Here is a 23,197-nt window from a genome sequence, read left to right as displayed (position 1 = left end):
GCTCCCATCGTCCCTGAGCACTAGGCCCTGCTAGCTAGAGAGATGGTGGGAGTTGTAGTTCGACAACATCTGGGGGTGCAACATTGAAAAAGTGTGCTCTAAACATTACACCACACTGACCCTGGACATGGGGGATGAATATTTTTAGGGCCCAATCCTATTTTTGAGATTGTAATTGATTTTAAACTGTTTTTCATGTTGTACTAAAAATGGTTGCAACCTGGCCTGGGTCCTTTGGGGGGGGAGAAGGGCAGCTAATAAAGTAAAACAGCAACAACAGCCCAGCGGTCGGTTGCCTGACATCACAGAAACACTGGCCGAGGGACAGGTGGATTCTTGCGTCCACCTGGCAAAGTCGACCCACCACCTTGGTCTGAGGCCAAGTGATCTTTCCCATCACCTGCTACCCGATCTTTCCACCTGGAACCTTCTACATGCCAAGCAGCTGCTCTGCCGCTCGGCTACGAGCGACTGCGGTTTGGCGACAAGAGACTAATCTCACGCCCTTCCAGCAATCTCATCCCATTTTGGTTAGAGGGGAGAGCAGTTAGAGGGGACAGCAGGCAGGTCAGGCATCTCCCAGTTCAGGCAGAGAATTGTACGGGTGACCAAATGCTGTGCTTTGCCATTACCTTTGGAAGCTATTCTGCAAGTCTTTCAGCCCCCGCTTCTGCTTCTGTATGGAGCTGCTGCAGGCAGCCTGCAAGTTGTTCAGTTCCTCTAGCTTCTGTTTGTAGACTTTGTGAGTTTCCTACAACAGATAAGCAAAAAGGGCGCATCAAGTGTCAGGAAATGAAACAGGGGACAATACGCAAACAGAACCCCCGCATGCACCCGAAAGTGCAGGTTATGTTGTTTCTTCCACGGAAAGGGGAAAGTTCCACATTAAATCGCCTGGAAAGGCCTCGGAGGATCATTGAGTGTTATCGTCTCCACACTGACATTATTCTCTCCAAGGTTTCAATCAGGGAGGAGACTGAACTTGTGACATTCTGCTTGCAAAGCAGTGCTTTACCTGTGAATGATGACCCTCCCAGGCATGCAACACAACACAGAGCCAACTATAGAGCTGACCACATGCGTACTTTGGTGGATCATGTCACTTAATGCATCTTATTTATTTAATATTAATCTGCCTTTTAGGACCAAGCACCCATAAGAAGCGTTAGGAATTAAAAGTGTTAAAGCAGTGTTAAAGACAAAGACAAAACAGTGCGCCCCACTTTTTAAAAAAGCATTAAATTTAGAAACAGAGCTAGCTGCAAAGAACCCCAAAGCAGTTTAATGGTGGAGGGGAGGGGCACTGCAGATTTCATTTAAAGTGTTTACATCCTTTAAATATATCTTTCCCAAAAAACCGGAGGCTTTCTTATTGGGTCATATGGGACAAGAGATTGTAAAAGAAGATCAAGTAATATTTATGTATGCAACAACCGCGGCAAGGACTTTGTTAGCCCAAAAATGTAAAACTCAGGAGTTACCGACGATCGAAGAGTGGCAGACAAAAATGATGGACTATGCGGAATTAGCAAGACTGACTAGCAGGATCCGAAACCAGGGAGAGGCAAAGTTCCAAAAAGACTGGAGTAAATTTGTGGACTATATGGAGAGGAATTGTAGACGTTTAAAGACACTTGCAGGACTGAAATAAATCCTACGAAATGACTTTAAGTAGAAGGAGTAAAGGAACTGCGAGAAAAGAGTTGATAAGAAAACCAGATGATGGGAGGGAGGGAAGTCAAAGCTCGGCAGAGCATTGGGAATTCGAGATAGATGAATAGGTGTTAAAAAGAAAAAATTGTGTGTTTGTTGTTGAATGTTTTGTTTAATGTGTTTATTTGAAAAATCTAATAAATTGCTTTAATTTTTTTTTAAAAAAAGTGTTTACATCCTGCCGTCTCCCCCTCCTGCACCCAAAAAGTTGTCCCAGGACAACTTACAAACAATGCAGCAGCAGCACAATCAAATCCAAAAGCAGCAGATTAAAAAGCAGCAGCCGTGGCAGGACAGAAGCACAAAGTTGAAGATTAAAATTTCGCATCTAAAGCATCTGGGAAAATAAGGTTGAAACGTCACCTAGGTCAGCCAACCTGGGGAAAGCCTCGCCTAAAGAGGAATTCTGTCTCTATTTTTGTGCAACTGGAAAGCTCCCCAGAGGAGCTCATAGGATGAGGCAGAACTCACCTAATGGAGGGGCTAGATCTGGGCTGCCTCACCTGACAGCTGCTGCTGCCCAAGCCGCTGCTCCATTGGAAAGCCTGGGCCCATGACAGCTCTGTGATGGAGGGCAGCATCAGAATGACACACGGCAGGTCGTGCATCACTCACAGAACTTGACAACTGTACTTATTATTAATTACCCACCCTACACAGGTCCCAGTTAAAATGCAATGTCAAAAGCAGTTCAAAAGAACCTGCAATCACAGAAGGTGGGGACTGGAAATAAACAGCTCAAGTGACAAAAGCCACAGTGAAGAGGTGTCTTCATCCCTCAATAAAAGCTCTATAATGAAGATGCAAGGTGCACCTCTGTGGGGAGAGCCGCAGCTTAGGGGCCACCACGGAAAAGGCCCTCTCCTGCCCACCCCCAATTCACAGAGAAGTGGCGTAACCAAGAGGGTCCCCTCCCATCGATCTGTAGACCTGAGTGGGGCTGTAAGAAAGAGGGTAGCCTTTCAGATATCGGGGGTGTTATGAACTGCCCTGTGATCTTCAGGTGGAGGATGCTATACAAATGTAATTAAAAATAATTCAGCATAATCAGCTGTGTTCATGCGCCAACTACCCCCACAGACACTGCCCTTCGTAAGTGTTTCTAGCTACAGCTGTAGCTTGTTGGCAACAGCCAACACAAGGCCAGTGCGTGCCTTGAGCCCGTTCCTCCATCAAAGTGGATTTTGAGCAGCTACTGTTGATGAAAATGGATTATGGAAGACGGCCACGCTTTCCCGAAATGCCAAATAGGACACAAATGTCCCCCTCACCCTCCCACCCCTCAAAAATCCCCAGAAAGCCCCCGTGAACCCACTCTAAACCGCTTTCCCCCTTTGCTCGGCCAGCACCTCTGACCCCATTGCAACTTAGCCCTAATCCCACACGGCCCCCACCATCTGTTCCTTTGGAGCAGCTGGTGAAGCAGCCCCTCCAGGACAACTTTGCTCCAAGATAGGCCACATCCACATGAATAAATGAATAAATAGCTAAATGGATAGGAAGACGTGCTCAGTAACTTTAGGAGACGTTTTTAAAGCCCCCTATTCAATGCTCATTGAAAATGTTTCCCCACATGAAGCAGGGATGGGGAACATGTGGCTGCCCAGATGTTCTTGGATTCCCAACTCCCATCAGCCTCAGTCAGTGTGATCCTAATGGCAGCTGGAGTCCAGCAATATCCAGAGGGCCGCAGGCTCCCCATCTCTGCTTCAAAGGTACCTTAGATCTTTGGGAAGGGGGTGTACAAGCAAAAGGAAGTGTGCCATCCCATTACACCAGCATCCTCAATACACCTCATGCAAGGAGGCAATGTGGCAGTTAGAGGGCTGGACCAGGACGTGGGAGACCAGGATTTGAATCCCCACTTGGCCATGAATACGGCTGGGCGATGCTAGGCTTTCAACATTGCAGTGTATCACCAACATCGTGGTTTGGCGATATACCGCAATGTTGAAACAAGTTGCATTGGCCCCAGCCTGCGAGGTTTCACCCCTGTTCAGCTGGGGGTCAGGAAGGTTCCTCCCCCCCCCCAGCTAAGCAAGCCCACTGACTCCCCAAGATGGACAGGCCCGGTTTTCAGGACTCCCTCCGCCTTCTTCGGCATGTAGTCCGAAAACAGCTGGAGTCCCAAGCTTGGGAAACACTGAGGCAGATGGAGAAGAATGTAGAAAGCCACCTTGTTATACAGAGTCAGATCATTTGCTCATTTAGCTCAGTGCCGCCTACACAGACTGGCAGCAGCTCCCCAGAATTTCACACTGGGGACATTCCCAGTCCTGCCTGGAGATGCAGAGAATTGAACCTGGGGCCTTCCGAATGAACCCCGACCCTTCCCCATGAAAGGCAATCGAAAACTCTGCAGGTCTCCCTCTTATCACTCCCTGGTCAAGGGGTAGTCACAGGTGCATGCAGAAGGTCTCAGTTTCAATCGCCAGAACCTCCTGGTGGGGTCGGGAATATACTGCCTAAAAGTGTGGAGTGCCACTGCTACCAGTCAGTGCATGAAACACTGGGCTAGATGGGCCAATGATGAGCCTGACTCTCATTTTCTCAAAACGGGCCCTACCTCTGCACAGAATCCCACTAAAAACAACCAAAGGGGCCTAATGAAGAACAGCATGCCACTCCCTTGCCCAGTACCCATTCAGTTCAACAGAACAGGAAATTATATTAAGAAGGAAGGCACGAGTCAGTTACTTAATAAAAGGCCTATTAAACATTAACTAAAACCCTTTTTCCTTTTCCTTTTGCAGACAGCACCTTTGATGCTTGCAGCTGCAATAAAACCAACTTGCTGATAAAAGGAGGGGTTTTTTTTGGGGGGGGGAGAGACCATTTCAAGTAAGCTGTACACAGATCCAGTTTAGCTGCTCAACCAAGACTGAACTCCTTTACCGCGCGAAGTGGATCAGTTGAAGAGATCAAATCCACATCATCAGCACCCCTTGAAACAAAACAAAATGAAGGTTTGATTGCAAAGTTTTATTTACATGTTATTGAAAGGTCAAGCACTCGAGAGCGACTGTTCTCATCGAGGTGGATAAATGACTCGGGGCGACGCTGGGGAAGGCGTCATCTTCCAAAGGGCAGGATCATTCCAAAGGTTTAGCTGCAGGGCAATGTGGAATTTCCTGCAGGCGCTGTAACGCCGCATGCCAAAGACGGGCGCCCTTGCTTACGCAGCAGATTTGGAGGCACAGGAGAAGGCACTGCCAGGGCAAGGGCTTATGGGGGGCATTGCCAATATAGGGGCCTCCTGCCCACCATCTTAACATTCCGACAGTGTGCTAAGTTGGCCTCTGGCACAAGAAAGGACATTTCAAAATGGTGGGTGGTGCACACATCCAGGCACAAGCTGGGGGGGGGGGGACTCATCACCTGGCATCCACTGAGCGTGTCTGCAGCTGCCCACGGATGTCGGCTGCTGGGGCCAGCCCTGCTCCTGAGTAAAGCTGAGTGAGTGACAAGAGGAGACCAGCATTTGTGGCATGTATTGCATTGAGAGTTATACTCAGGGGTCAGCAAAGCTTACCGGGCATGGACCGGAACACTCCCATAGAGATTCTCCGTGAGCCGGGCCAGCGCAGCATCGGAAATCGCTTCTGCGCATGTCCATATGCCGAAAATCGCACCTGCACAGAAGCGATTTTCGGTGTCTGGGCATGCGCAGACGCGATTTCTGGACCCGCGGAAGAGTCCCCACGCTGTGCTGCGCCGGTTTAGCGCAGCGCGCAGGGACTCGCCGAGCGGGGGGCTCGGTTCGGGGGCGGCTCATGGGCTGGTTAAGTGACCCTCATGATCTGCTTCCGGCCCATGGGCCTTAGGTTGCTGACCTCTGGTTATACTCCGGTCTGCTCAGGGTCAACTCCCTCCTAGAATTCTGTCTCCTTGTACTAGTTTTCAGCCCTGTGGTACAGAAATACCTTGGCTAGAAATCGCCGAATACTGGCCCCATGTATAGGACTGCACTCTTAGTATGCTCAAGTCTGGTCTGTTGCCCTGGCTGAAAATTTAATTTGTCAGAGCCAGAGGCAAATCAAAGACTTTGTATTTTTATGCAGTGTGGCTACCATTTATTTCCCTTATGTGCCACAAAGACCAAATGAGAAGGCCAGTTTAAATGCATGGAATTTGGGGAGAGATCTACTGGATTAAGGACTCAAATGATCATTGTGTCTGTTTTTCACAGGTCTATGCAGATACCAGGCGATCTATTGAAATTCTCTTGACAGAAGGAACTATCAGCTGCTTTTGTCTTCGTTTGCAGATTATGTTTATTTGTTGTTACATAGGTTTGCTACAAGCTGTGATAATAAAATAAAAACAAAAATAAGGCAAGTCTTCCCTAGCATGGAAATTCTAGAAAATTTCCCAAATGGGATATTTGTTTTATGCCACACTCTCCCATGGAAGCCATGTTGTGAGGGGCGCCCACAGCACTCGCTCAAAATTTGAGATGTGCCCACTGGTTGAAAAGAGTTTGTGACCTCCAACGTATGTTCTGAGATACCCAGAGAAAGACTCTATACAGCAGCTCAAAATTCTTTTCTAAGTGCTGCTTTACTTATTTCTATTCAATAATAATAATAATAATAATAATAATAATAATAATAATAATAAAGGCATTATTTGGAAGCCAGGACATTAGCAGGCCCAAGTATGTTGCAGAAGTACCACCCCTCCCCATATTAGTAATTTAAAATACTTCATTATCTATAGCAATAAAAATATAACTATATGTAGTCATAGGCATATTTTTTTCACTGAAAGAGTCCATAAATATTCTTTTTAAAAAACAGAAATGAAGGGAAATGTTGAAATTAAAACAAAAACATGACGCTTTCAAAAATAGTGTGTCTCATTCTTTTCGGTAAAGGGACCCCTGACCGTTAGGTCCAGTCGCAGACGACTCTGGGGTTGCAGCGCTCATCTTGCTTCCCTGGCAAACCAGAGCTGCACACAGAAATGCCGTTTACCTTCCCGTCGGAGCAGTACCTATTTATCTACTTGCACTTTGACGTGCATTCGAACTGCTAGGTTGGCAGGAGCTGGGACCAAGCAACGGGAGCTCACCCCGTCGCAGGGATTCGAACCACCAACCTTCCGATCGGCAAACCCTAGACTCTGTGGTTTAGACCACAGTGCCACCCGCGTCCCATTTTTTTCGGTACTACAGGGCTAACAGGAAGAATCTTCCTGGTTTAGAATCTTTGACTACCGGTAAATTAAATCCTCTTTGTTAATCATTTTGGAACTCTGGGAAATTATTGTTTTCAATAAGATAGACAGGGAGGTAAGAAGGAAGATAAAATTCAAGAGCCAGGAAAGAAGGGAGAGAAAGGGAGAAAGGTTGTCAGTTTTTATCTGAAAGTAATTAGGCATTTTTGACGGCCACACCAGTGAGTGTCAAAAGAGTTCCATGCGCAAGTCAATTAGTGCAATCAGTTTCTGCCACACCTACAGGGCACTCACAGGTGCCATCTGCCCACACCCACCACCTGTCCTACATAGCTACCCTGGGCTCCTTCAAGAGGAAAGGCAGGATACAAATTCAACAAATAAAAGCAAATACTCAGGGCACCATGAAGAGGAAGAGGGAAAATCACCTGGCTGTTCACCAGCCCTAAAGAACTAAGCTTGTTCTGCTATTGTCCACCAGGCAAGGGACTGTTTACACAAGCTAAGTCCAAAGCAGTTATCTTTAGAACCCTTGGCAGAGTATGGCCATCTATCTCTGCATGAGCCTGTCTGCAACCAAATGCAAAGCCATGGTTTGTTTAGCCTCAATATGGTTTGTTCAAACAGCTACACCCAGGCCAGTGAACTAACCATGGCTTAATTTCTGCCAACAAACCGCTATGTGAAACCATGGTTAGCTGTTGGCTTACAAACCACAGCTTGCCTTAACTATGGTTTGGCATTGTGGCAGAACCCAACAGCCTTGCTTTGCCATGGTTTCCTTGCCCACCCCCAATTTAGATGCTCGCCAACGACAGAGACACACAGCAAGAGAAGCCGGAAAAGAAACCAAGCCTTTGTTGGTTTCAACATAGCCACCAAGGTCACTCAAAGTGCAGTGGGAGGCAACTGGAAACACGTCCTGCTCAGTGGTGGCCCCCCTGTTTATGAAACGCTGTCCTCCATGTAGGCTTATATTGATATTCTTTTGACACCTTGCAAAGCCCTTTTTGTTTTCTCAGAGTCTTGATTGCAAATTTCAGTCCAATCATGACTAGTTTTATCCTGATATTTTGATCTGCTGCTTTGTAATTTGTAGTGCTCTTATTTGTTTACTTTCCTACATTTCAATCCTTTCTTCCTGCACAGAACCCAGTGGATCCATGTGCTTCTCAGATGGTCCCCCATCCAGGAACTGACCAGATCCAGACCTGATTAGCTTCAGCAAGGCAGCAGCCTCAAGCGCCTTCTGACTGCATCTCTCCCTTTAGTCTGCTATATAAGCTGCCCTGGTTAAGTTCCGTTTCAAGGGCAGAGTTATAAATACATTCTACTTACAAGGTACAAGTCAAAAATCCTGCGTCAGCGCAACTCAAAGCCCACTATCACAAGGATGTTACAACTTGTACAAAACACAATGACATGGATTTGGTTTGCTTTTTCAACGATGTATGTTGCTTCTACTGACTGCGGGGTGAGGGGCACAGAGCTCAGCAACAACATACACACACACACACACACACACACACACACACACGCAATGAGGGGCACCCTGCGACTCACACACAAAATCACCTGAGTGGGTTTCACTTCACAAGCACAAAACCTTGGCAGAGAAGGCAGAGGCAGAAGGAACGTGATCAGTGGCGTCAAAAGAAAGTTTCCTGTCAGATGGAGGTGGGGCACGCAGCACGGGGTCGATCCACAAGAGAAATAACTGGCAAAGGCAAAGGGCAACAGCAGGCGAGCAGCTTTGCCAGGAGCACGCTAATGTTTAAGGTGCCTAACTGTGGCTCTGCTCTCCTGGGTTTTGAAGCTGTTTTGAAAAACAAACATGTTCCGACGCAGGCAGAGGCAAAACAGCTCCAGTGCAGCTAAGAGTCATGGGATACATCATGTGCCCTGCTTAGAACCATAATGGACAACGCACCAACACATGAGTGCGTGTGCTGCGATTTTGCAGAAGGATGGAAAGCCATAGAATCCGGCCAGTTCTTATCTGGGACATCCAAGATGCAGGGACAGAGAGGCGAAAGAAAGTACCTTGTAATGTGGTGCTTAGTTAAATGATGGAATTCGCTCCCACAAGAGGCAGGGATGGCCACCAACTTGGGGGGCTTTAAAAGCAGACTAGACAGATTCATAGAGGGTAGGCCTATTGACAGCTACTTGCCGCAATGGCTATGTTCTAGCTACACCATCACAGGCAGTCTCTCAGCCTCTCAGCACCAACTGCTGGATCGCAAGCAGGGACAGAGCTGCTGTTCCACTCTGGTCCTCCTTGATGGTTTCCCACAGGCGTTTGGTTGGCCACCGTGAGGTAAGGAAGCTGGGCTAGATGAGTCATTGGCCTGACCCAGCAGGCCTTCTTGTGTTCCTAGTCCTTATGATTACAGTGGTACCTCGGTTTGCGACCACAATTGGTTTCGGGGAGCCGGTTGCTCCCCAAGGTGCGCTTCTGCACGTGCATGAAGCGCCAACAGAGCACTTCTGCGCATGCGCGTGCTGCGCAGATCACATCTGCGCATCCAAGTGCCGCAGAACCCGGATGTAAACACTTCCGGGTCCGCGGTGGTCAGAAACCGAAGCCGTCACTACCCGAGGCGGTCGCAGACCGAGGTACCACTGTATATGCTTTAAACCACACAAGCCAAGAATGGGGGCTTGTAGCCTTTTGGAGGTTGCTGGAACTCCATCACCCCTGGGCCGTGTCGATTGACTGTGCTGATTACAGCTGGTGGGAGATGTCAAAAGCATATGGAGCCCCTATGACAGCCTTGCAAACCTGGAGTAACACTAATGTTGGTTTGAAACTGCAGGTCAGGGGAAAGGGGGACCGATAGTCCAGCAACTGAAGGTCCACAATTGGCTGACATCAAACCAAAGTATTCAAAATCTGGACAGAGGTGTCATAGCAGTGTTTGTTGTGCCAATAACTACAGGTTTCCCAAACATCTGTAATTTATTTATTTGCACTTAACACTAGGTGTCTGATAGGCTGTTAGCTTTGTCAAACAAAACGCCCTCTCACGGTCCACCAACAGCTCCATTCTCGGGGGTCTTGGCCTACTCTTCCAACATTCTGCAAATGGTTATCTTGCAAATGTTAATAAGTAAGGAAATCTGTTACTGGATCATCTCACCCTGTGCCAATCACCTTTTCAGTGGGAGCTCAACACATCAGTGAGGTCTTCCAGGTTCCTCTCCCTTGCCTGTGGGACTCTCTGCAAGGTACAGCCCTTCTTCCCAGCCTCCTCCAATGCTCTCGCCTGACTGAAATCTCCAATAAATCTACGATGTTGTTGTCATCTGTATGTTTTGAGAGGCAATGAAGTGTGCAACTCCAGGGGTGAAGCCAAAGTGCTTCAGCAGACCTCTCCGGGGCACAAGTCTGGGCAGGGGGCTGTCCAGAGAACAAGCCCCCCTCCTCAGCCTTGCTGATGTGGTCCAAAGGAAAGCAGAGTAATACGTTTGGCACCACCTGGGATGCAGGAGTTGCTGGAAGGAGGCATACAAAGCGCCACCCAACCACTCCAGATTTGTGTAGGGTTCTCTCCTTAGCCTTGGCTTCTTCCAAAGGCATCCCACAAGGTAGCAGAGGTTGTATATATAAAGGTAGCATTGACATTCGTTGCTCCACTCACGTTTGCCTCTGGCCCAAGCTTGCCCAAGAAAGAATGTGAGTTTGGGGCTTACTGCTATTGCAATAAGCAGCATTTTCCAAACCTGGTGAAGAGGAATATTGAGTGAGACAGAGCTGTTATAAGGCAGGCTCCCCACAGTCTTAGGGCACCTCTGCCAAGTGAAGCAAAGCAGGCAATAGCAATAAGTCTTTTCAGGGGTGGCACCTGCTCCCTTCCCAGGGGACCTGCCTGGCACCCACTCGGCTTCGCTTTGGGTGCCAGGTCTTTATCTTCTCCCAGATGTTTCAGGTCCAGGTTTTACATCATTTTCAAGGCAGTTTATCAGCACCTGCTGAATCAAACCACTAGCTGGGTTTTACGGTCTTTCGTTTCCCTGCCTGTCCTTGTGCAGTGCAGGGTTCACTGCTATTATTCTTTCTCTGGAAGCTGCCTGGGGGAACTGTTTTGGCTCTTACTGTTTTGTGGGTTCTGTCACCAGATAGTTACATGGCGCTGGAATATACCTGTTAGGAGTCATTTGACCACTATTTCAGATCCCGGTTTAGCCCAAACATGTTGTTGTTGTTTAGTCGTTCAGTCATGTCCGACTCTTCGTGACCTCATGGACCATAGCACGCCAGGCACTCCTGTCTTGCACTGCCTCCCGTAGTTTGGTCAGACTCATGTTCATAGCTTCGAGAACACTGTCCAACCATCTCGTCCTCTGTCGTCCCCTTCTCCTTGTGCCCTCAATCTTTCCCAACATTAGGGTCTTTTCCAGGGAGTCTTCTCTTCTCATGAGGTGGCCAAAGTATTGGAGCCTCAGCTTCACGATCTGTCCTTCCAGTGAGCACTCAGGGCTGATTTCCTTCAGAATGGATAGGTTTGATCTTCTTGCAGTCCATGGGACTCTCAAGAGTCTCCTCCAGCACCATAATTCAAAAGCATCAATTCTTCGGCGATCAGCCTTCTTTATGGTCCAGCTCTCACTTCCATACATCACTACTGGGAAAACCATAGCTTTAACTATACGGACCTTTGTCGGCAAGGTGATGTCTCTGCTTTTTAAGATGCTGTCTAGGTTTGTCATTGCCTTTCTCCCAAGAAGCAGGCGTCTTTTAATTTCGTGACTGCTGTCACCATCTGCCGTGATCAAGGAGCCCAAGAAAGTAAAATCTCTCACTGCCTCCATTTCTTCCCCTTCTATTTGCCAGGAGGTGATGGGACCAGTGGCCATGATCTTGGTTTTTTTTGATGTTGAGCTTCAGACCATATTTTGCGCTCTCCTCTTTCACCCTCATTAAAAGGTTCTTTTAACATACGTTATGTGTTTTACTTCTAAATTTTTAAAGCCCCTTTGGTGTACAGTGATTGCATTGGCAAGATGCCCTAGAGGTCAGGAAGCACCCCAGCCGTGGGTCCTGAAAGGGCTTTCTATACTAATAGAAAAGCTTTAAGGTTAGGACATTTGTAGACCAATTGAATCTTTTCTATGCTATGAGATAGACTCAGGCTGCAGAGAAAGGAAAGGGGGAGAGCAATTGTGGGTTGTTTCACCGCCACCCACATAGGAGAGCAGGTGCATAATCTGTTGTTGGCACTGGCAACTGCAGCCTCGTAGCAAACCAGCCTCTCCTCCTGCGCCCATTGCCAAGCCCCTCCCTCTCTCACTGCCCAAAGCATTGGCTAAAACAACCTTCACAACTCTGGCGCCCTCCAATTCCCACCAGTCCCAGCCAGCATGGCCAGAGGCGAGGGAAGATGGGAGTTGGAGTCCAATGACATCAGTCCCCCCCCCACTGACCTAAAGGAAGCCTTGCAGAAAGGACACAGGAGCAGGATACGGGGTGGCGGCTCTACTTTCTCCCTCAGATATAAGCCAGTTCCTCGTCCTTAGGGGGGATGGACCTGTCCCATCTCCACCTCCTTGGAGAGATAGGCGGACGCGGGGAAAGAGCCTCTGTCCCTTCTTGAAACTAAGCATAAATACAGACCTCTGAAATAAAGAATCTTTCCCCCCCCATTTACTCTTCAGTCTCTGCTCCCTGCACTTGATTTTTACACTGCAAAAACATTGGGGCAGCCCCTTCTTGGTATTTTATTTATCTACCCAACAAATATTATATACCTTACTCGATTCAAGTCCTCAAGTGACTTGCAAAGAAAAAAAGAGAAAACATTCATTTATAGAGGTGCAAACATTTAAAAGAAGTTAAAGCATTTAAAAAAAAATAAAAATGTAAGATTGAATCTGCAACTTTAAAGCAATTGTTTAGAAAAAAATTAGATGTGAAGCACCACATACCACTGACGGTTCCAGAAACAGTCGCCATGAATAATGGCAGTTTAAATCTGTTTCTGTTGTTGCTCAAGAGCATAACCGCTGTAACCCCCTTAGTCCACCTCCTGCTCAATGCAGGACCAACTGGGTCCTGGCCAGCCTCTGCTTGAAGACCCTTCAGCCCCACCACTCCCCTCTGAGGAACAAGATTCCTTGATCAGGGGCCAGCAAACTTTTTCAGCAGGGGACCGGTCCACTGTCTCTCAGACTTTGGGGGGGGGCGGACTATATTTTGAGGGAGGAAATGAATGAATTCCTATGCCCCACAAATAACCAAGAGATGCATTTTAAATAAAACAACACATTCTACTCATGTAAAAACATGCTGATTCCTGGACCATCCGCGGCCCGATTTATAAGGCGATTGGGCCGGATCCGGCCCCCGGGCCTTAGTTTGCCTACCCATGTCCTTGATGAACTGCTCTCACTCTCAAGATGTTTCTCACAACGTTCAACCAAAGTCTTCCCTCACGTAACTTCTGCCTACAGTATACGGTCCAATCCTTTCCTCGACTCTGGAGCAACAGAGAAGGAGACTTTGCCGTCTTCTCTGTGGATCTGGTAGCCCCTCCTCTGCCCTTCAGTCATCTCTTCTCTGGGCTCAACACCTTTGTCTGCTTCTACATGCCCTCACAGCAGCTGCTTTCTAGGTCAATGGCCATCTTTGCTGCTCTCTTCTGAACCTGCTCCAGTTTGCCTGCCCCTAAATGGCAACAAGAACCCAAGTACATCGGAAGTTGCCTTCAGTTGCACCAACACTGACTGGCAGCAACTCTCCAGGGTCTCAGGCAAGGGGCATTCCCAACAATACCAGGCTTTGCCATGGGCAGAAATTGGGGCCTTCTGCATGCAGGGAATATGCTCTATCACTATGGCCTATTTTCCAAGGGGGAGAATTACTTCTTCCCCTGACTTGGAAGTGGTGGCTCTATCATCATAGCTGCCAAGTTATCCCTTTTTTAAAGGGATTTTCCCTTATGCTGAATAGGCTTCCTCGCGAGAAAAGGGAAAACTTGGCAGCTATGTCTATCATTGATGAGTAAAATCTCCGGGGGGGAGGGGAGTGGCAATGGAAATATTTCCTCCTCTCCCAAGGAAAAAAACCAAAACAAAACAGAGCACCGCAGAAGAGCAAGGAGGTGCCGCCAGAAAGGAAGGATTGCAGCTTATTAAAAGTGCCCTGAGATGCATCAGTAGAGGGGGGCAGGCGGAGTTACCCCCTCCCTCCCATTCCTTTGCAAGGTCCCCGAAGGTGCTGGGGCGACCACCCTGGGATTCCCCGCAAAGCTACGACATTGCAAAGGATTCTGGGACGCGAAGGCCCCTTTCCGACCGTAGCGCGCGGTGACTGCTCGAGGCCACCACCACCCCTGGCCCCGTAACCTACTGCTCCTCCGCCCCCGCCAGTCTGCTTTGCTTAAAGCGCACAACCCGAAACAACAGCACCGCTCGCTTTCCCGCAGCCACCCGCCGATCTGGCCCCGAGAACCCCCGGGGCTGTCAGCTGCTGCCGCCACCGCCGGGAGAGGGGCTGGCATTGCAAAGGGCGCCCTTCCCGGGGGGAATCCCGGAACCCACCCCGCGGGTCGCAGGCAGCGCGGGCTCCCCTAGCAGGCGAAAGAAGCGCACCCCTCGGCAGTAAGAAAATGCGGTTTCCTTTCAAAAGAACTCCGCAACCAGACAACGCTGAAGGAGCCTATTATTTTATTGTCAGCCTAGTATGCGCGCCTGGGGGGTCATTTCCCCGAATCCGGCTCCCTTCCGCAATCCAGCATTCGCTTGCCTTTGCGTTGCACCGGGGGACGGCGCGGCTTGGCCCTCCGGGAAGCCCTCCCCCGGCCCTGATGGCGCCCAGTTACGCAGGGGCGGAGGCGGCGCCCCTTCTCCCACCGCACCGCAAACTCTTCGGGCGAGGCTTTCCCGGGGATTCCGCCCCCTCCCCGTCCGGATTCCGCAGCAGCCTAGATCGCCGCAAGAAGAGCAGTAGGAGGAACAGCCCCAGCCAAGAGCCACCCCCTCCCCAAAACAAACGTGGCGGCGGCATCCCCCGGGGCGGGTTCGCCCGGAGCAAAAGCGCTCCCGTCCCGGCAGCGGTGCCTGCCTGCCTGCCTTACCTGGAGCTGCTGGAATTCCTCCTCCAGGGCTTGCCACTCCGCCCGGCACTTTTGCAGGGGCTGCGCCATGGTGCCAGGGCCGAGCGCGCACTCCTCCCGCTGCTGCTGCTGCTGCTGCTGTCCGGGAGAGCGACGAAGCCGAGCGAGATCCGCCCGCCCCCCGCGGGTCCCGGTCCCACGCGCGCGCCTGACGTCACCGGGGCCTGAATCCGCCCCCCGCTGCCTCCGGCTTCAGCCCCCGCGCGCCTTCTCCCGGGGAGCCGCCCTCGGCCCCGGCGCTTCGCAGGCGGCCCCCGCGGGAAGCCTGCAGCTACGGCGGCGAAGGCGCCTCGGGCGGAGACACGACCTGGCAGCAGCGGCGGAGGAGGAGGCGGCCCTCCCAGGCCATTTGCACGCGCCGCAGACGGGAGCGCATCGATTCCCGCAGGTTGCGCGCGCGCGCGCGCCCTGCCTGCTCTGGCTATCGCCTCCTCCCCTCCTATTGGACGAAGCCAAGCCTTGCCTTCGCAGGCTCCGCCCTCCCCCCCAAAAAAATCTCGCCCTCCCCCGCCCAGCTTCGCTTTCAGTTAACTCGTTCTTGCCCGGCTGCGCACAACTCAGAAATGCTTGAGGAACGCAGCAGCCCCTGTGGGCTGTGCTTGCCTGCCTGCCTGCCTGGGCCACCCCTAGACCCCGCAGATAGCCGGCGAGGCCTTGTTGGTGGTGTCACCGCCTGGCGCTGCCCTTTTGGTGGTGACCCGCGAAGGGGTTTCCAGTGGTGGCTCCCCGTTTGCGCAATGCCCTCCCTAGTGAACTCCATCTGCCTCCCTGGCTGCTGACTTTCAGGAGGAAGAGACGTCGTTCCTGGCAAACTTTAGGTCGCTGGTGGAGAATGACTTGACTTGAACTGTTTTTAATACCCTCTGCCACCCTGAATGCCTTCTGGAAGGGTAAAATGTAAACCATATAAATTATATACACACACATTTATTTCTAAATGGCAGTGATGTCATGTTATTGCAGTAATCCTTAAGATCTTATTTGTACATGACGTCAGTGGCAGGCCTTGAATGACTTCTGTGGTATGATGGATAATTATAAGAGAATATAATATTGATGAAAATTAACAAAAGAAAATGAAAATAAATAGTGTGCTAGATAGACTAAGTGGGTAGATGCAGGATAGGGTGGCGGGAAGCTGTTAGAAACCCAAGAATAACGTATTGAGATGTGATGTAACAAATACTACCATTTTCTTTTCTTTTTCTGGATAACCCTTTTGTTTTGTTTTTAATCTCAATAGAGCAATTTTAAAAATATAAATGGCAGGGGGAAGCAAAGCAACTTGCAAAATTAGCATGGCTGTATTTACTGTATATAGATTTATTATTATTATTATTATTATTATTATTATTATTATTATTATTTGTTAGATAATTTATATCTTGCCATTCTAGTGAAATTAGGAAGCCACAGTAGAATGATTTTTATTATTTAGTAAGCAGCTTCTGTGTGCCTAGTCCCTGTGTGCCTTAAAATGTTCCCTGCCTCCAGGAGCTGAGGACCTATGAAAACCTGGCAAAATAGCAAACGAGCTTTCAAGTTCTCCAGGACTCTTTTTTCAGACCAAAACTATAAAAACTGTTGGGAGTAACTTCTAATATTTACATAGCATTTTTTAACTGTTCAAAGGGTTTCACATACACCAGGCACGTCCAACAGGTAGATCACTGGGTGTCTGTGGTAGATCACTGGCTTTCCTCCTCCCTAAAAAAGCTACACAATTTAGACCTGAACCCCTAAAAAATGGGCCTTCCTCTTCCCTAAAAAAAAAAAAAAGCTTTGACCTGGAGCCCCCAAAAGGGGGTAGATCACTGTCAGTTTTTAACACTGAGAGTAGATCTCGGTCTCTTGGGAGTAGGCCACCCCTGAAATCTGTTGCAATGTTTACAGAGGTGTTAGTATTAAAATATTCATTTTGCAGATGGAGAAGGTGAGTCCACATGGCAGAGGCAAGATGCAAACTAGGGTTTTCCTGATTTGCAACTCAGGGAGAGAAGAACTGCATGTTTCAGCCCATGAGAACAAAACTCACAAGGCCAGAAGAAAACTTAATTTATTAAAACCAACCTAGGATGTTCATACAGAGTAGAATGTGTGCTTTCAGGTTGCTGCACTGGTTAATTATGTGCATAATATAATTACAATCACCAGCAAGGGCTGCCCAGCCTCTCTTACAGTTTCAACAGCAGATTTTGCAACATCAGTTGGGATATCCCCACCCCCAAACAACAGTGTGGGGATGAGGAGTTTTTTAAAATGTAATTTTGGTTTTATGTGGTTTTATGTATTTATTTCACAATATTTAGATACTGCTTGATTGTAATAAAACCTCAAAGTGGTTTACAAAAAGCGTAAGACTAATAATCAGTAGAAAAAACGTGAAATCAACTGTTTAAAACATTCAAAACATAATTAAAATCAATCCTAAACTAAAACCCAGATTAAAGCACATGGCAACATTCTACGTGTCCAAACAGGCTTGCCGAACCGAAACAAAACTGTTTTCAGCAGGCGCCAAAAAGAGTACGGTGAAGGCATCTCTGATGTCAATAGGCAGGGAGTTCCGAAGTGCGGATACTGTCACACAAAATGATTTCTTACATATGCAGAACGAGTATTCCAAGACAGAAGGATGTCAACCGCAACAGTACAAGTTCTGCAGATTGAAGCAGTCAAGTGGGCTTAGATCAGGCATCCCCAAACTGTGGCCCTCCAGATGTTTTGGCCTACAACTCCCATGATCCCTAGCCAACACGACCAGTGGTCGGGGGAGATGGGAATTGTAGTCCAAAACATCTGGAGGGCCGAAGTTTGGGGATGCCTGGCTTAGATCTTGCAAGTAAACTGGTCCCAAGCTTTATATGCTAATAGTAGCACACTGAACTTGGCCTGGTAGCAAATTGGCAAGCAGTGGAGGACTGTGAGCAGTAATATGCTGATGGGGGTCTCACGCCTGTCAGCAGTTATGCCACACAGCATTATGCACTAACTGCAACATCCAGATCAAGCACAAGAAATGCCCTAGAAGGAGTGTATTGCAGCAAGCCTGGAAGTAGCCAGTGCATGGAGTCCTGTGGCCAAGATTTTCCAGTCCAGGGATGGTCATAGCTGATAGAAAGGCACTTCTAGCCACTGAGGCTGCCTGGACCTCCAGGGACAAAGCACCTGCCGACTGCGAACCTGCACCTTCAGGGGAGTGCAACTCCACACAAGGGAGGCAACTGAGCAGTTTCTTGGACACAGGAGCCACTCATCTACTGTGCCTCCATCTTATCAGGATTCAAGCTCAGCTTGTCTTTCCTCTCCTGAGTCAGATGGAAAAACAGAGCTGAGTGTCAGCAGGATACTCATCAGACCTTGCTCCAAAACTCCTAATGGCCACTCCCAGCAGCTTCATATAGATATTCAATAGCATTGGGAATAAGGGAGTGTCCTGTGGCTCCCCACTGCGTCACCTCCAGGGGACTGGAAAGCATTCTCCCAATGCTACTCTCTGGACTCGGTCTTGGAGGTAGGACCAGAACCATTGCAACTCAGGGCTTCCAAGTCCCACTTCAGGAGGATACCACGGTCAGTGCTATCAAAAGCTTCAGAGATTTTAAGAAGGACTGGGAACCAGTTATGTTATATCTACAGAATCAATGTAAAGAAGTGGACTCACTTGCAGGGTTTGGTTAAACACTTGCAGCCAACAAAACAAACTAATAAAATAAATGTAGAAATAGAAATATGAGGTTAGAATGAGAAGAGAAGAGTAATAATTATCTTAAAGAATAAGAAATAACCAATAAGCAGGGCAAGATAAAACACCAAAAAAACCAGAAAAGGTACCGTAGTTGAGGGAAGTCATGGGGGGTTGGGGATTCCCTTTTGTGCGAAATATGATGATAAAATTGAAAAACTTAATAAAATCATTAAAAAACGAACAAATGTAAGAGCACTTTGAAAGGGAAGCTGTGATTATTAAGACCGATCAATGGTTTCTAAAAAAGATGTCATGTCAGACGAACCTCATTTCTTTTTTGATGGAGTAACAAGCTTGGTGGATCAGGGGAATGCTGGGAATATAGTGTATCTTGATTTCAGTAAGGCTTTTGACAAAGTCCCCCATTATATTCTTGCTGAGAAGCTGGTAAAATGTGGGTTGAACAAGGTAACTCCTTCAGTAGCACCTTAAAGACCAACTAAGTTTTTATTTTGGTATGAGCTTTCGTGTGCATGCACACTTCTTCAGATACAGAAGATACATCTGTATCTGAAGATACATCTGTATCTTCTGTACAGAAGATACATCTGTATCTGAAGAAGTGTGCATGCACACGAAAGCTCATACCAAAATAAAAACTTAGTTGGTCTTTAAGGTGCTACTGAAGGAATTTCTGTATCTGAAGAAGTGTGCATGCACACGAAAGCTCATACCAAAATAAAAACTTAGTTGGTCTTTAAGGTGCTACTGAAGGAATTTTTTTATTTTACTTCGATCCAGACCAACACGGCTACCTACCTGTAACCAGAACAAGGTAACTGTTAGGTGGATTTGTAGCATAATGGAGTCAACAATTTAGAAGGCAGGGCCAGGCAGGAAAGAAAACCCCTACTGGTATAAATGGGAAATACCAGAGTTGCTCCTAGTATACAAATTCAAATATGTGGGAGTGTGGACTACTCTGGTCTAATCTAAATGGGATTAACAGCTAGATAATGTTAAAATGTAGACAAGCCATGTGTGTGTGTGTGGCACCTTACGTCTGCCCCCACCGCCTCTCCAACCCGTTCTCCAGAATGTACCATCTGACTTGCTCTGATAATATATGGCTTGCTCTTCTGCTGTTAGTTTCAGCTTGATAAAACGCAAGCAGTGCCCACTATGGCAGGAGTCTGAGAATTCACACAATCCAAGATAACATTTGTTGTACTGTAATCATAACACTACAACTAAAATCAGAAGAGGTATTTTTATTTATGGCCTCCAGGTGGCAGCACTGCACACAGTCTTTACAGGTTTGCTGAGCCTCCACCCAGTTGTCCGTCTCCAGATTCTCACTCTGTAACCAACAAAATCAAGGAGGGAAGCTTAGGCCAAAATTGAGAGCACCTGTTTTGCACGCAGAAGGTCCCAAATTCAGTCTCTGGAATCTCCAGCTGAAAGACGCAATTGCAGGGAAAGAATTTCTGTCCCTGCCTGAACCCCTGGAAAGCCCCTGCCAGTCAGGAATTGCTTGGTTTGATACCATTTGTACCAAGTATAAAACAGCTTTCTGGGATCCTAACTGAGAGTGTGGCAGGCTTATTTATTTAAATATATCTTTGTCGAATACAAAATTTAAAGCATAAATTAAACACCAGAGATTAAAACATTGGAGATGCAACGAGTGTTGGTTTCTGAATCATTTGGTAAAAGAATAAAATGAGAATTCCCTGGATGCGTAGATCCAGGTTTGGAGCAAGTGCTCTTTGGTGAGAGCCCCAGCAGAGATTTAAAATCACAAAACATGCAGCAGAGTGTGGAAATATAGGCTGTTAGTTTATCATATGCCCTTCTAAATTTCTTCCAAAATTTCCCACTTCCCCTCAACCTAGAAAGAGACCACACGTTTGGTAAGTAAAAAATGGTTTATTACAAACTCTTAAAATACCATATTCATGTCCTTTTCCATACAGCAGCAATAAAAGACCGTTTTTGCAACTTGATTTCAAAATTGGTTTCTAAATGTTTCTAAATTATTTGCATAGAAACACAAAGATGGCTTGCTAAAGCCATGTGGTCTGGGCTGGGAGCACCCAGCCCAGACATTCTTACTGGTTGGTTCACATGGTGGAAAGAGAAAAAGAACAAAGAGTTTGGTAACCTTTCCTCCCGAGGTGAGGGTATGTCACCTACCGTAGCTAAGCCTGGCAGGACAGCTTACTCTATGGTCTTATCTCCTTCAACATTAATTAGATTTAAGCGTGTTGGTTATATGAGGCTAGATATATCACAGAAAAGCTTCCTGGAATAAAACAGTTTTATCCAGGTCCCTGGAAGTTAGCAGGTATGGGTCACTTTCAACCCTTTCTAGTAGCATCTGATCAGGCAGGGTTCTCACCTTGCATGGAGTCACCCTTTTTTCTCCAAGTATGTTTTTTGCCATCTCTGTTTGCAACTGCTCCATTAAACTGCTGGCTCTGCTGCTACATTTCCCCATCAAACTGCTGTTCCATTTTGTCAAATCACTAGCGCTATTTTTCCATCATCAGCTCCACCTGTTCCATAAGTATTGCTATTCCTCTCTCCATTTCACCTCAGACACGTCACTCACAGGTCCTTCTGCAGGAAATGCGAACCCCACTTCTAACACCAGTGTTCCACACCAACCCAATCTCCTAGTGGTGGAGATATTCTAGGGGATCCAGGTGCTTATTGAGGGCCTGGTTTCCTGGGGCTGAGAGTCAGCAGAGACTGTGGTGTCTTTAGGATAATATTTGTGTGTGTGTGTGTGTGTGTGTGTGTGTGTGTGTGTGTGTGTGTGTGTGTAACACTCCAAAAGGTCTCGCTTCTCCCTTTGTCACAGCCTTAGATTCCAGCAGAAATCAAACATGGGTCTGTGTCCAGCTTTGCAGACCGCTTATTGCTACCCACATCACACACCACAACTCTAGCTCTTGTATTCCTAACTACCAGCCAGCGATGGGGAAGGGCCCACCCATTTGCCCCATGGCATCAAGCAACTTCTTGGTTATGCCAATCATGGTCCTTATGTGGCTGGCTAATTGTTTTACAGTTCCCTAGATAACGGCACTGGTTTGGTGAGCTTGGTCTCGTACCTTGGACTCAGAGGCATTATGCAGACTGAGCTGCAACAATATAAAATAAACAGTTTATTATTTTGAGTGTGCATGTGTGTGTAAATGGGTAATGTATTTTAGAATTTCTGTTTTTTGGAAGCCGCCCAGAGTGGCTGGGGGAACCCGGCCAGATGGGCGGGGTATAAATAATAAATTATTATTATTATTATTATTATTATTATTATTATTATTATTTATAAATTTTGCTAAATAAATTCATGAATGTTGACATGTTCTAACCTCTTTTTAGCTTGTTGCTGATATTGTTTCTAAAATGATTTAAATTGCTTGTTTTTAATTATAGTTTTAATATTTCTTGTAAACTGCTTGGTGGCTTTGCTACAGTCAGGATACATGGATACATACATACATACATACATACATACATACATACATACATACATACACACATTTGTTGTTTAGTCATTTAGTCGTGTCCGACTCTTCGTGACCCCATGGACCATAGCACGCCAGGCAGTCCTGTTTTGCACTGCCTCCCACAGTTTGGTCAAACTCATGTTCGTAGCTTCGAGAACACTGTCCAACCATCTCGTCCTCTGTCGTCCCCTTCTCCTAGTGCCCTCCATCTTTCCCAACATCAGGGTCTTTTCCAGGGAGTCTTCTCTTCTCATCAGGTGGCCAAAGTATTGGAGCCTCAGCTTCACGATCTGTCCTTCCAGTGAGCATTCAGGGCTGATTTCCTTCAGAATGGATAGGTTTGATCTTCTTGCAGTCCATGGCACTCTCAAGAGCAGGGGTCCCCAAACTAAGGCCCGGGGGCCGGATGCGGCCCAATCGCCTTCTAAATCCGGCCCACGGACGGTCCCGGAATCAGCATGTTTTTACATGAGTAGAATGTGTCCTTTTATTTAAAATGCATCTCTTGGTTATTTGTGGGGCCTGCCTGGTGTTTTTACATGAGTAGAATGTGTGCTTTTATTTAAAATTCATCTCCGAGTTATTTGTGGGGCATAGGAATTCGCTCATATTTTTTCCCAAAATATAGTCCGGCCCCCCACAAGGTCTGAGGGAAAGTGGACCGGCCCCCTGCTGAAAAAGTTTGCTGACCCCTGCTCAAGAGTCTCCTCCAGCACCATAATTCAAAAGCATCAATTCTTTGGCGATCAGCCTTCTTTATGGTCCAGCTCTCACTTCCATACATCACTACTGGGAAAACGATAGCTTTAACTATACGGACCTTTGTCGGCAAGGTGATGTCTCTGCTTTTTAAGATGCTGTCTAGGTTTGTCATTGCTTTTCTCCCAAGAAGCAGGCGTCTTTTAATTCCGTGACTGCTGTCACCATCTGCAGTGATCAAGGAGCCCAAGAAAGTCATACATAAATACATCACTTTATTTGTA

General features: G+C 47.4%; 1 protein-coding gene across 1 annotated transcript in view; it reads right to left on the bottom strand.

The window, feature by feature from the left end:
• TMEM120B (transmembrane protein 120B) overlaps positions 1-15,093 on the bottom strand; it is a 33,581-nt gene extending 18,488 nt beyond the window's left edge. The window contains exons 1-2 of the mRNA XM_035097729.3: positions 14,970-15,093; positions 633-751 (exon numbers count right to left, since the gene is read on the bottom strand). Of these exons, the coding sequence (XP_034953620.1) occupies positions 633-751; positions 14,970-15,038 (188 nt within the window). The 5' untranslated portion in view covers positions 15,039-15,093. The remainder of the gene's footprint in view (positions 1-632; positions 752-14,969) is intronic.
• Between the last annotated feature and the right edge of the window lie 8,104 nt (positions 15,094-23,197).

The sequence above is a fragment of the Zootoca vivipara genome, chromosome 16, assembly GCF_965207765.1.
Source record: "Zootoca vivipara chromosome 16, rZooViv2.hap1.1, whole genome shotgun sequence".
Classification (NCBI taxonomy): Eukaryota; Metazoa; Chordata; class Lepidosauria; order Squamata; family Lacertidae; genus Zootoca; species Zootoca vivipara.
The sequence above is the reverse complement of the archived record's forward strand: the minus strand, read 5'-3'. Positions and strand labels throughout refer to the sequence as shown.